The sequence below is a fragment of the Danio aesculapii genome, chromosome 24 (assembly GCF_903798145.1).
Source record: "Danio aesculapii chromosome 24, fDanAes4.1, whole genome shotgun sequence".
Classification (NCBI taxonomy): Eukaryota; Metazoa; Chordata; class Actinopteri; order Cypriniformes; family Danionidae; genus Danio; species Danio aesculapii.
In genome coordinates, this window is record NC_079458.1 from 17,868,106 (window position 1) to 17,882,310 (window position 14,205).

The 14,205-nt window shown below is 37.3% G+C and overlaps 2 protein-coding genes across 2 annotated transcripts in view; one reads left to right on the forward strand and one right to left on the reverse strand.

Moving 5' to 3' along the window:
* Positions 1–380: 380 nt before the first annotated feature.
* Positions 381–7,412, forward strand: arxa (aristaless related homeobox a). The gene is made up of 5 exons (XM_056450508.1): positions 381–715; positions 1,340–1,889; positions 3,670–3,715; positions 5,185–5,510; positions 6,231–7,412. The coding sequence occupies exons 1-5, from the start codon at positions 532–534 to the stop codon at positions 6,484–6,486; spliced, it is 1,362 nt and encodes a 453-aa protein (XP_056306483.1). The 5' UTR covers positions 381–531; the 3' UTR covers positions 6,487–7,412.
* A 3,382-nt stretch (positions 7,413–10,794) lies between these two features.
* Positions 10,795–14,205, reverse strand: part of pola1 (polymerase (DNA directed), alpha 1) — a 90,112-nt gene continuing 86,701 nt past the window's right edge. Inside the window, exon 37 of the mRNA XM_056450642.1 lies at positions 10,795–11,674. Within this exon, the coding sequence (XP_056306617.1) occupies positions 11,532–11,674 (143 nt within the window). The 3' untranslated portion in view covers positions 10,795–11,531. The remainder of the gene's footprint in view (positions 11,675–14,205) is intronic.

Genomic DNA, 14,205 nt, shown 5'->3' on the forward strand with positions numbered 1-14,205 from the left:
ACAATTTTTTCATTTAATTTTTAAAACCGAAGAGCCAATATGTTATTTAGATTTATTTTAACATTTTATATGTAAGATTTTTTACGAATAATATTATGAAGAATATTATTATTATTAAAAATAAAAACACATAAAAAGTGTTTCTAAATAAGCTTTGCCACTTGTTTGGATAAATAAGTTTATTTCAATTCTGAGGTTCTAGTTATCTACATCCATTTAGTCATCATATTAATCTAATTTCAGCCTAAATGTGGAGGTGCTTTTTCGGTATCTTCAGTAATCCATTATAACATGCGCTGAGTTCATACCGTTTAACTTTAATAGAAAAATATATAAAGATCCCCCTTGTTCCCTTGGGAGCCAATCAGATTTGCGTTACACGTCAATGCAACAGAATGGAGAGCGGAGCTACTGCGGATCAGTGCATATGGCATTAGCGGCCAGGGTGGGATAGGCAAGAGAGACGTTTCAGATACAGTGCGAGAGAGAGTAACAGTCACCCACTCGAGCACGACTGAGGACGATACAAACATGAGCAGTCAGTACGACGACGATAGCCGCGACCGGAGCGAATGTAAAAGCAAGTCGCCCACCGTGCTTTCTTCCTACTGCATAGACAGTATACTGGGCAGAAGAAGCCCCTGTAAAGTCAGACAACTGGGAGCGCAAAGTTTACCAGCACCCGTCAGACCGGACCACGAAATGACAACCGAAGGTAAGCTTCTTTCTCGTGGTTTCTACGCATTTCACGCTGTAAAACAAATGCGACATTACTGATTTCGTGCACGTTTAACTACAAAGTGTATAGCAGCCTGCAGAATCAGTGTAAAAAGCAACACTTGGAGCGCATCTCAGTGTAAAGAAAAATAAAGTTCTGAAAACATCTCTAAATATATAAGTGAGAGTGAACAAACTTGAAACGCGTTACTCATTGAAATGAGATTTTGACTTGATTATGACATTAGACAATCTTATTTAACTCTTAAAATCTTTTTAAAATAGAAAACGATGGTCAGAAACAATATTGCATATTAAGATAAACTGAATAGGCCTAATTTTAAAAGATAAAAGATAAAACAGAATAGGCCTAATTTAGTCTATATATTTTTTTTATCTTCAGCTAAACAAAAATGAATGCATTAAATCGGTTATTGCAGTTCTTTAACTACTTAGCCTAGGCACCAATAAAGGAAACTAAATTAAAACGTAGGCTATATTTATAAGAAATATATTTTGCATTATAACAGTCCTAAAAGTACATTAAATGCACGCATATAATGTGTACATTTAAAATGTTTAATTGGTGTATTTAAAAATACGCTATTCTTTATTTTTCTAGTCATCTCCAAAGAGAATTCGTTTGACTCGGACATGCACCTGCCGCCTAAATTGCGCCGGCTCTACGGCCCTGGTGGGAAGTACCTGGACTCCGGGAGGGGGTTTCACGAGCACCTAGAAAAGGGTGAGAGGGAGAGACTGCTGGACCAAGCCTGCGAGAGTCTCAAAATCAGCCAAGCGCCTCAAGTCAGCATCAGCCGTAGCAAGTCGTACAGAGAAAACGCGCCGTTCAGCCAGAGTGATGAAGGCCAGAGTCCCGAGCACATGGCGCAGGAGCTGGTGGAGCTCAGCACCCTGAAGTTTGAAGAGGATGTAGTCAAAGAGGAGGCGTGCGGAGACAACAGTCTGTCTCCCAAGGATGAAGAGAGCCTGCACAACGATGGGGATGTAAAAGATGGAGAGGACAGTGTGTGTCTGTCGGCCGGCAGCGACTCGGAGGAAGGGATGCTTAAACGGAAGCAGAGAAGATACAGGACTACCTTCACCAGCTATCAGCTGGAGGAACTGGAGAGGGCCTTCCAGAAAACACACTACCCCGATGTGTTCACCAGGTAAATATCACGCACAATCTAGTTTATTTACGCGGTTTATGATAAGAAGGTTTGAACAGAATCTGTAGTTTTGTGATACATATTTTGGCAACATCGATGACACAAAATACTATTTTTATAATAAAGTGCATGTCTGAAAATGTGAAAGACATATTATTCATATTTTTTTTCTAAATGTAGATAAAAACAATTTAAAAGAGTCACTTTAACATTTTGACAATCAGATCCGTATATATATATATATATATATATATATATATATATATATATATATATATATATATATATATATATATATTATTTTTATTTTTTTAAAGAAAACTGTATTGTAATTTTTTATTCAGTACACTTCAGTACAATTTAACATCTGTAAAAATTAAAGGTATAAGAATCAGTTTTATGAATTAAATATTTCAAACATTTAAAATGTTAAAACACAAATACAAAATCATCTGTAAATATTATTATAAATTATTAAACGATGTAAGCATTGGTAATTTCAAAAAGGTTGGATTAAAGAAACAAAACATTTGGGAGAAAACAATATTTAAACGCATTTTAATAGTTACATTTATTCTTTATATTATGAAAGGGATTTAATTCTGCTTCTCTTTCCTGGAAAATAAAATAACACCGGTTAATAGTTTTACATTAAATTGGGGTTACGACAAGCGTACAATTCTGTAGGCCTACACTATTAGAGCAAAAACTAAATCACTGAAATGTGATGTATTTTTGATTATTTTACGTCTGTTTACTCATCTTATTCTCAATGGGTCACTTAATACTGATGAGGCATCGTGGGCATTCGTGACCATCAAAATAAATATGTGGGCTTTTAAAGAGCTCATGGTTAACCGTAGGCCTACTCTACTTCAAATTCAGATGTAAAAAATAATGGATTTAATACCTTATTTAGGTGTGGCAGTTGTTGCAGTTTTGGGCCCATTTTAAATTTCATTATTAAAATGCTTATTTGTGTTCATGGGATGGCAGAGAAGAATCGACCAGACAAACTGTGAAATACAACCGCTTTATCAACAATTATTATTTATTATTATTATTTTGTTTGAATAAAACAACAACAATAATAATAGGTCTTTTTGAAGTCCATTTTGAAGTGATTTGGTGGTATTGTGTCCTTGTTATACATATAACATTTTTTATATGACTTTTTAGTTAATCTTTTTATTATAAAATGTTGTACAATTTATGTTCTTACGTTATGATGGATCTGGTAGTTGATGAAAATATATATCATTAAGATTTAGGCTATTTTTATTTTTTAAATATTGCCCCACATGTATTCGTTATTCGTACAGTCACGCTGCATGAAAGAAAATTAATCAATATCCAAACAACATAAGTCTATTAAATCTAAAAATCAACAGTCTGTCTAATGACAAATTTACCCGTGGACCGTTTTTCTTTAACCAAAATGTTCGTTGTTGATCATGAAATAGCCTATCGATGTTTATATTGACGTGCTAGATAATTGTCATAAATTTAGCCAGGTATATTTTCAGTAAATGCGCAATTGTCGTATAATAGTCTAGATGCCATTATTTCCATCATTATGTTGTTACAGTCACTGCACTAAAGCCTCGCCCAACGAAACGAGCCATTATGAAAAACCTACAAGTTATCCGTTCGATTCTCATCAGCCCCAAATTGCTTTCCTAGGTTTCTGACAATTTAGGCAAAATCTGTTTTCTTACGGTGTTTGTGTAGAAAAAAATATCCTTGCACATATTTTGAGGATCTATATTTTCTTTTCCAGAGAGGAGCTCGCGATGAGACTGGATCTGACAGAAGCGCGCGTTCAAGTGAGTGCCTAGTCTACTTTTTCTTTCTTTTTTCTTTAGCACAAAAATAAAACGCTGCAAAATAGATCGAATTTAAATGCGCAATAATATTAACGCGTACTGTATAAAACACAGTCGAGAACCTTGACTGCAGTCAGCTGTTAAAAGGATTTAAATTGCAGCGAATTGAGAGAAATTACCTATAATATGACAACTTGTCGACATTTTGAAGGTAAAGATTAACTAAATGATGTGAGCCTGCGAAATTCTTGCAATTTGCTTACTTGTAGACGTTAAGACAATATAGCTAATGGTCTATATTTAATTTCATTTTAAAGTGACAATCGTAAACTTGGTTAAATGACCCTGTACGTCATGGCAAGGTCTTTCCTGTTATCGAAAGTTATTATACACAATAGAGCGAACATTTTAGCGGCAATTACACAGACGCCCCTGATTCATAAAAGCGCACTTAGCGAGAGAGCAAACACTGCTATTCCAGGGAGAAAATGGTGTTTGAATTCTCATCGCCGGCGCGGGGGAGAGGGAGGGGCAGGGGGGATAATGCTATTTGATTTCCCATTTTGTGATTGCAATAGACCGGCATTGATCCGATGCTTTGCACTTGGAACGAGTGAGAGACTATTAAGGGTGTTTGCCACCCCTCCTTTCTCTATTCAAAGCGTGGCTCGCATGTTCAAACCCAACTCTCATAACCAAAGAGACAGTGCAAACATGAGGAAGCTACCAGGGTTATTGGCCGTGTAAAACAACAGATGTCAATTTGGAGATGTGGGAGAACAAATCACTTAACAGGCTCGATCAGAAGGTGATAAAGCTAATAAATGCCCCAGGGGCTGGGGTTTGAAGCATGTGAGAGGGGCCAAGGTCCTTGTTGCTTCGTCTGTTGACACTTTTCCTTTATTATTGAAGTCCCTGTCTGCAGGTCATGTTCTTGTACCACAACCTGGTGGGGTTTAGAGGGATACCAGGGGGATCGTGGGAAAGTTAAATAGCCTCTTGGAAGCAACCAACATTTAGGGGAATTTAATTTAAAGTGCATTAATTGTTATTGGATGCCATTCAGCTGTTATTCCCACATCTTTTGTTAACACGGCTCTTAATTACCACGCTCCACCCTATTTTTTTCTCTGCCCGAACCAGATTTTAATTAGCAAAGTTAGGGTAACAGACCGTAAGTTTGGGGCCATGTAATTACCCTTGACTTCCAGCCTATTTGTCACCTCATTAAAGCGAACCAAATATTGCACATGAACAAGAGCGACAAGCTCATGCTTAAATGACCATGCAGGCTGTCAGGTGGAATATTAATGGCTCTGGATCATTTTTCAACTTCTCAAGGCCAGCTATTTAAGCATGTCCCTAATGTCAAGCAAAGTACATAATGTTTGGGTGAAAGTAATATTAGCTGCATGCATCTTAAAACAGTTGAGTTTGGGCTTTAATGATGTTTCTGTCCCATCTTTAAGGTTTGGTTTCAGAACCGAAGGGCAAAGTGGAGGAAACGTGAAAAGGCAGGTGTCCAGGCTCACCCCACAGGCTTGCCTTTTCCTGGGCCACTGGCAGCTGCTCATCCCTTGAGTCATTACCTGGAAGGAGGACCCTTCCCACCTCACCCACACCCGGCTCTGGAGTCAGCATGGACCGCAGCAGCCGCAGCTGCAGCCGCATTCCCAGGTCTGGCCCCACCCCCAAATAGCTCTGCCCTCCCTCCTGCCACACCCCTCGGCCTAGGAACCTTTCTGGGCACAGCAATGTTTAGGCATCCAGCCTTCATTGGACCCACTTTTGGCAGGTAAAAACCATTTGCTGTCACAATATCAGTCAAGATGTTCTAGTCAAACTTTTCCCAGTAATGCCATATAAGAACTATTATAGGTTCACCAGAGAACCTTTTCAGTGTGAAGAACCTAAAGAATCTTTTATGATCACAATAGTTTTATGAATGTTAAAAATGTTTAAAGATGCCTTTCTGGCATTGATGGTTCTGCAAGGAAGCTGTAACATCCTACCTTTCCATCCAACAAAATGTATTTATAGTGAAAAATTGTTCTTTGCTAAAATGTGATTATTTTAAAAACTCTTCAGGTTTTTGGGGAACCCAAATTATTTATCACAATACCATGAAACCTTTCTTTTGGAAGCTTCATTTTTAAGAGTGAAAGAATAGTTTGTGCAATGGAAATATGTCTTTAACATTAAAGGTTCTTTATGGAAACTTACAGTGAATTTTTTTTAAAGTTAAAAATTAAAGCAAAAACTTTTTACTTATACTGACATTGAATGAAACATGAATTAAAGTAGAAGAACTGAAATATATATTTTACCCCGTAAAACACCCTAATATTCCATAATTTCAATGATACATTTTATTGCTATATACAGTAAATGGCAATAGTCCCATTTAAATGCCTTGGGTCTTATTTTGTACCCCAAAACTAATCGTACAATCACTTGTGAGAGTATGTGAATGTATGAGTACTCTGTATCATAGAACCTTTCTTTCCTTGTTTAGACTCTTCTCAAGTATGGGTCCTCTGACCAGTGCTTCCACAGCCGCTGCTCTCTTGCGCCAAACTGCACCACCAGTGGAGAGTCCAGTGCAGCCATCAGCAGCCCTCCCAGAACCACCTTCTTCCTCATCCTCTACAGCCGCAGACCGCAGGGCATCCAGCATCGCAGCTCTGCGTCTCAAAGCAAAGGAACATTCGGCCCAATTGACCCAACTCAACATCCTGCCGTCCGGCACTGCAGGAAAAGAAGTGTGCTGATCCTTCTCCTTAAAAACAAATGATTAAAGAAACCATCTCAACAAAAAGCACGACCAAATCCATATAGCACTAGCACACTGGAGACCCATCTGACACTGGAGTCCTCACCAAATCACAGCACCTCCCAGGACATCATCGCTAAATTTTATACAGTGCACCAAACCAGTTTCAAAACCTTTCTGAGTGTAATGTAGGCACATCAGATGGTAAAGTTAGGGAGGCTGTGATTGGTAACCAGTGTTTTGGGTCAAATGTGGTAAAAGACCATTTACACCCACAGAGAAGAACTACACTGCAATACACACATGGACTCATTTCTTCCTAGTCTTCTCTCAGTGCTGAAGCAGAGATGGGTCAATATGCCAAAGGGAACTGCCACAAACTGCTACCCATCTTGAACCATATCCATTCATGTTTGGCCTCAATATTGGCACATTTCTGAAAAAACGAATACTCCAGCTTTACTTTGTTTGTTTCCCACTCTTATGTTAAATATGATATTTAGGAGAAAAAAATAATGAAAAAGAAATGCTTTGTTTTAAGGATGAACAATGTGAAAATCTAAACTTTAGCCTGTTTACCGATCTGTTAAGGGTATCCTGTGTATATATAGCTCTGTTTAATAAAAAGGAACGAAAAGGGGGGCAAATGGCAAGAAAAAATAATAGTTTATTTGAAAAGATGTTTTGAGAATATGCTCTCGGTGTAGTACTGTAGGAATGGTTTCACGTAGATTCATCCTCTGTTCGTTTGATTCAGATTTTAGATTTTTAGATGATTATTTATGTCTGCCCGGTTAGAGAGCTTGAAATCCATACCGGAAAGTTTTGCTATTCAGTGAAAGTTTTCCCTGACACGTTCATGGGGACGAGTTAGAAAAAATAAACGAAACTGGTGAAACAAACCCTTCTGTATTATTTACATCTTAATTCCAATTAAATATAAATGACCTGGGGAAAAGGTTTACATTTTATACATTGTGTATTTTTCTGTTTATGAAAAAAAAAATGTTTTCAAGGGGTTAAAATTAAACAAACTCCATAGGTTTGTAAGATGATTTCTAAGAATTTATATGACGGGTTCACTTTTTTATTATTGTAAATGGCGTTATTAAAAACAAATCATACTAATCTCTTTATATAAAAGATATAAGAGCTTATTTATAAAAGTAAACGAGCAATTATTGGGTGAATTATTCAGTGGGGAGTCCGGTCGCTAATAAGAAAATGATCATTTAAGTGGTCACTTATTAGTTATCCCAAGGATGCAGTGTGTGTGACTAACTGCAATCATTCAGAGAAGAAGTAAACATTTTGTTTTCTGTGCCAAGACCTGCTTATTTTAGATTGCGATAAACGGATAGGATAATTTATATCGAAGATAACCAAAACCAACACCTTTATGTTCAATGAATCAGATGATGTATTCATTACGCCTCTATTAACCAAAGCGGCTTGTAATTATTCAGCCATTTCAACCGTTGCAGGCCTCACAAATTGTAGAGGCGCTAAATTGGACGCAACATCTGTAAATGCCCAACTCCGTTAAGTCCCTTTCTCATTAATGAAGTAACAAGCAGTTTATCAAAAGTCTTTCTTTCGGATTCCTTATTTAATTCCTCCAAATCCCTCTCCGTTGGGTCTCACGCGTGAAGCGATGCCATTACAGCGATCAATGCGCTCCATTCAAACAAAGTCATTTTCGCCCATTTGACCCGTCCATGGTGTCGAAGCAAATCGCGTGAAATTACCTCAAGGATTAATTTTCTCCTTTATCGCGCGCGCCGCTGTAAAGATTTCTCTTTTCCTTGTTTTACCCGCGCTAATCCGTTTCATTATGACGCCACAAACAAGCAGGATCAGTGAAGATGGAAACGGACGAAATGAAGACGGGTTGGGAGGCGTGAGGGGATCAGGGCTCCTATAACGCCCAACAAATTCGTCTCTCAAATACCCCCCTTCTCTAGCAAGCAAGTCCATATTAAACATGTTGGCATGCGAGAATATGTTCAAAGGAGCATTAAGGAAACCAATTTTCTACCTCCAAGCGAGGTGCCATACACTTTTTTTCCTCCTCTTTTTGTAGAAGGGACCACTGGAGCGTGCAGCCCACTTCTGTTGGGATTTTTATGAGATTTTCCAGAATGCCTTAATCTTATTGTGAACATTATTAATGAATCGCAAACCAATTTGCTCGTAATATCTGGGGAATGCTTGCCACAATTGGAGAGGCACTGACCTGAAGTGCTTAGGGCGACTTTTTTTTCTTTAACTCTTTTCTTACAATGCATGAATGAGAAATGGGCTTTGTGAAGGCTAAATTTGCCTCTCTATTTATGGAGAGCGTGCAGATGATTCATTGGCAATGTACTGAGCTGACCACAAAATACACCCAAATTGGGAAAAAACACCTGTTTGGGAACAGCCACCAAGTAAGGTCATCCCAGCAAATGGGTGCATATTTTATTTTTATTCAAACAAAAATGTCTGTGTGTTTATAACTTGTATTGTGGTATCATAAGCTAAAAAACGAAATAGAAATTGGTTTATCAATAACATGAATAGTTAGTTATACTGAAGGCTATGCCAGAATGTGCTTATTAGAACGAACTTTACATTTTAATAATCAGCTTATTGTATAAAACGGTTCACAATACTGTTATTATGAAGGATTTTTTTTAAATTAACGTTGTTTTACCTTAAAATTGAAGGAAATTTTGACAGAAAAATGTACAGGTAATTTTCTGCAATGCCATATTTTGTTTGTCTACAGATCATGATTATAATAATTTGATTAAAATTGCCCTGTATGGTCAAAACTTGTAATTAAAAATATAATTTTGCCATTTTTTGTTGCTGTTCCGAAATTAAAAACAACTCAACTAACTTTTAAAATAATAACAGGGTACGAAACTATTAAAAATAAGTTTTTGGAGGACTTCAAAAAAAAAAAAAAATAAAAATAAAAAAAAAAAACCAAAATGTAAAATAAGTGCTTATTTGATAAACATTACCAATTTGTAGACACACGTCTTATTTTAAGAATTTAGCCATTCAAAATGAATGCAACTTTTTTCGGTACAAAAGACCCACCAATAAGCATAAACTACAACACTTCAAGTTAAATATACATTAAGAATTCATAAGCACATGGTAAAACGTTTCACATGCATTCCCTTGATTTTAGCTCACTGGGCTGTGCTTCAACAACCAGCGAATAATCACGCTTTTCCATCCCGCCACAGCTCGAGACACCGGGGGAAGGTGAAAGCACTAAAGGGGCTTTGATGAGCCTCTCGTCTCCTATTGGAGCAGTAGAGTAAGAAATCACGGTGAAAAGGGCTGAATGGCGGGCCACTGGAACCCTGTCCCCTTTTGGTGTGCCTTAATTCCCTCGTCTCTTTTACCCTCATCCAATTAGTCCAGTGTATTAAGCGGTTTATCATCTCATAGCCTGCTATTCAGAGGAACAAGAGGAGCACTTTGCAATAGGGCCGGCTTTCCTTTTGACACCCACGGGTACTTACATATTCTGCGATGCCATGAATAATAGAGAAAGAATAGGCCACTAATTCCCTCATCAAAGAGAACCTTGTCCACCGCTTTGCTCAACACCACCATTCTGGTCAAAAAGACAGGCAATAAAGCTTAGCATAACAAAAACGAATCATTCTTATTAGCTTAGTGGGGTAAATTAATGCAAAGCCTCGTCTGCATTGAGTGGAGCAGTTTGAAAACAGGCTCCGCGGGCACGACAAAAGCGCGTTCACAGTTAAAGGAATGTCCTGATGAAAGACCAACATCATAATCTTGCAGAAGTGCGACACAACATTCGGGAACTACCTACATTAAGCTAAATGTAAGCCTATATGTGGTTAATACAGACGGCAAAGGCCTACAATGCCGTCTGTCATGTCGCAGACAGAAAGTAGCTCTTAAGTGTTGCCGCTCTCTCCAAGGTCGCTGCCATTAGTCGCAGCCGTTTAAGGCGATTTTTTTTTTCAAGCATGGCATTTATGGAAATTGACATCTGATGAAATGGTTTAAGACATCGTCTAACTGTCATTATAAACACATGGAATGAGTGAGTGAAGCACCACATTCTTAAAACTGACTCGATTTAAGTGGACTAATCTCCTCGCTTTCACACACTCTTGGCTTGCCATTCTCCAGGTCTTGAAAATGGAGCCTTCCATTTGGAGAAGTTAACTCGCCCTCTTCAAATGTGTAAATGTCATCACTCCCTGCTGCACGGCGAAATAAAATAATCAACGAGGGAGGAGGGGGGAAAAAAGAGGAAATGTGAAAGTGTTATGAAATACTTTTATTGACATTTCCGTATCAAAACCAATTAAGAATCTTATTTATTAGCAACAAACATGGAAAAGCTGTAAGACGCACACCGAACGATGTGATGAATCCAGCTGAAAGCAGAGTTCAATCATTCAAAACTCCACAAATCACTGGCTACCTCTGTATCATTGGCTAATTGCTGTGCTGTTAAAGATGAAGGGGGTAGTAGAGAAGTCATTACTGAACTAAGGCCCCTTCAAAACTGCAACAAGCCCCCCATGAACTTGCCTGTCATTACCCCTGATTGTTATCTCTAAAAACCCAGTGTGTGTGTGGTGCTATCAGGGGGCAGGGTTGCGCTGAGAGCGTCTTTAGCCCCTTATCATGGCCATTTTACCACAGATTCATCATCGATTAGACCTGCACAAAGGCTAAATGGGATGGGACACAAGAACACAGATTAGAGAAAGAGACAGGTGCTCAAACATGGAAAGGTTTGGTGATTACATGCAGATTGACTGCGAGCTCGTCACCTTTGCCCTTAATTCACATCCGAGCCGTCAGACACAAAAAAGCTGCCTGGGATTACAAACGTAAGGCAAGTGAGCTAGAAAATAGCATAGATTACAAAATCACAAGGTGTATTTACAGCAGACAGGAATTAAAAAGATGAAGATTGCTTCTGTTGGTGAGCAGAAAGGCATAAATATTATGCTATATCTGATTAGCCAGAACTGCTTTAGTGACAGTTTTTTACTTGAGGGTTATAAAAGCCTGGAAAAGCTTAGCGAGGTTGACTTCAGAGTATCCGCTAGTGGCGAGGATGTTGTCTGTCACACCCTTCAGCTTTTTGTACACTTCCATTTCTTCCTTCCATTCTTTATTCTTGAATTTTACTGCGAAAAGAACAAGAAATTATGTTAAAACACGTTTTGATGACAAAGACCACAAACATCAAGACTTGCATGCCAGTTCAAAAAAATTAAATGATTAAAAATAATTTTTCAGTCACACTTTATTTTGATGGTCCGTTTGTTGAATTTAAGTTGCATTGCATCTACATGCCAACTAATTCTCATTGGATTATAAGTAGACTGTTAGGTTGGAGTTAGGGTTAGTGTAAGTTGACATGTACTTACAAAGTTTCTAATAGTCAGTTAAATGTCTGTTGAAGGAGCAGTCATCAACAGATATTAAGCAGACAGTCTACTAATACTCAAATGGACCATCAAAATAAAAGTGTTACCATTTTTTCCAATTTATAAACACCCACTTTCACTTCATCTATCAATAAACCAACTAATAAAAATATGTAAATCAAACAAAATAAAATCTTATTTTATTTTAACTAGATATTGGGGAAGACTGACGCTCATTGTTTAGTCCTTTGAGATTCAATGTTGGCTTTGATATCGTGACTGCAAACAAGAAAAACAAACAAATATAATAAAAAATATATTGCATTCAAATAATACATTATAGTATAATAAAAATAAATAATATATATTATAACTCAAGTAGTTTTACAGAAAATATTGCCTCATAAGCCAGAAAAAGAATACCTGTTTTAAGTAAATAACTAAAACAAAATGATCTCTCAGAAAATGTAAAAATTCTTAACGGTCTGTGGACTGAAACAACAACAACAAAAACAAATTCTTAAAAACAAACAAAGATTACAATAAAAACAATGACTGTAATAAGACTTTAAAGTCCCAATGAACTAAGAGCTTTGCTCAATTTTTTTGGTATTGTGATGCTGTTCCTAGAGAAACGGAATAATAAATGAGAAAACACTGGGCGTGGCTCATTTTTTTCTACTGCGAGCTGATTGGATATAGTAAAAGTAGGCGTTTAGTCCAGAAAGATTGGGAAAGACATTTTGGAAGAGTTCTAGGGTATATGCAGAGGTAGTGTTTCTTCCCATACTGATAAACATCCGGTGAACAGTTATTGTGACTTTGTTCAATTTTATACGTTTCCTTTTACAGCGTCGATGTTGTAATGTCATTAAAATATAATCAGTTAAATAGACTTCAGCATTCATTTAGTTGCTCAATCGTAAAACGAGTTGAAAAGCTGTTTACAAGCACGTGCCCGTCAGTATTAGCAGGCTAGTGTAGAAGCTCCATTGAATATACAGGGGTAAAATAAAAGTATTTTAAAGACATGGTGGGAAAAATGTAATTTAATGCAGTGCTTCTTGTACAATCTGAGACCCACTTTATATCGGATATCACTCAGCCAAAGAAAACAGACCTTAAACTCGCTTATTTTGTAACTGCATAGTTCACTGGAAACACTTGACCCAGGTTCATGACAAATTAGAAGTCCTTTCGCATACTTCCGCATATACTCTATAACAACCTAACAGATTCCTCCTGCTCACCATTTTTGTTGTCAAAACTTAGTTGAACGGGCGTGGTTACAAATGTTAGCCACGCCTATTATCTGATAATTGATATGAAAACAAACAGGAAGTGCATTCTCAGATTTCAATGAAAGATTACCTGGGCAAACAATGCTTTTTCTTAATGACATGCACAGATGAATTGTTCACCACAAAACTGGCAATGTGAGCTAACGAAATCATATGATCAAAGTCGTAATTAATAATATTAAAGATCTTATTGTCTAGATTATTTATTAGAGTTCAGGGCTACAATTAAAAACAATAAAAATATAAACATTTAATTAAGATAAGCAAAGTACACATTAATTAGTATAAATGATCCCATAAGACTCAAATAATTCATCCAATGTGGGATTTGGAAATTGAAACAAAGAATCAAATACAAATTACATTACAATAAATACAATTTTGATTAAATATAATACAAGAATTATCTAAAATTGAATTAAAATACTAAACAGTGAGTAGTTTGATGGGTAGAAAACTCTTTTTTTATACAATATTTTAGACCTACAGTATGTGTACACTTTTCACAGTAAAAGTTGGGTATTTATTTTAGAAACCATACAGCTTTTCAAAACATACATTTTATTAAAGACATCAATCAGTCAGATTTTTATTCACTCCTACCTACGCGCACCTACTACATAACACGAGCCTCTGACAGCAGACAGGGCTGAAGTGAATCCATACCTCCATCAAAACTGATCCGAAAAAAGAAAAATATCAGTCATGATATCGAACTATGCTCACAGACATGTGCTTGGAGAGGTCTATCAAGTATCATTTCAAATGAAAGTCTTTGAGAATCGATAAGGAACCAGCAATCCAGGCAGTTTGAGGGTGTAGCGCTGGCAAGAGGGGGCTTGGAGTCTGCACAAGCTAAATAGACTCTTCTGCCAGGGGGCCACGGGGTCACGCAATCGGGTCGATATCTAAGGTCATTTATCCCATCAGGAGGGCCTTCAATACCATAGAGACGATAGAGGAGTCACCGGCGGGCTGGCAGGACTG

Coding starts and splice junctions, on each gene's coding strand:
- arxa (XM_056450508.1), top strand. CDS start 532: ATGAGCAGTCAGTACGACGACGATAGCCGCGACCGGAGCGAATGTAAA. Junction 3,716..5,184: donor TGACAGAAGCGCGCGTTCAA/GTGAGTGCCTAG, acceptor CCCATCTTTAAG/GTTTGGTTTCAGAACCGAAG. Junction 5,511..6,230: donor ATTGGACCCACTTTTGGCAG/GTAAAAACCATT, acceptor TTCCTTGTTTAG/ACTCTTCTCAAGTATGGGTC.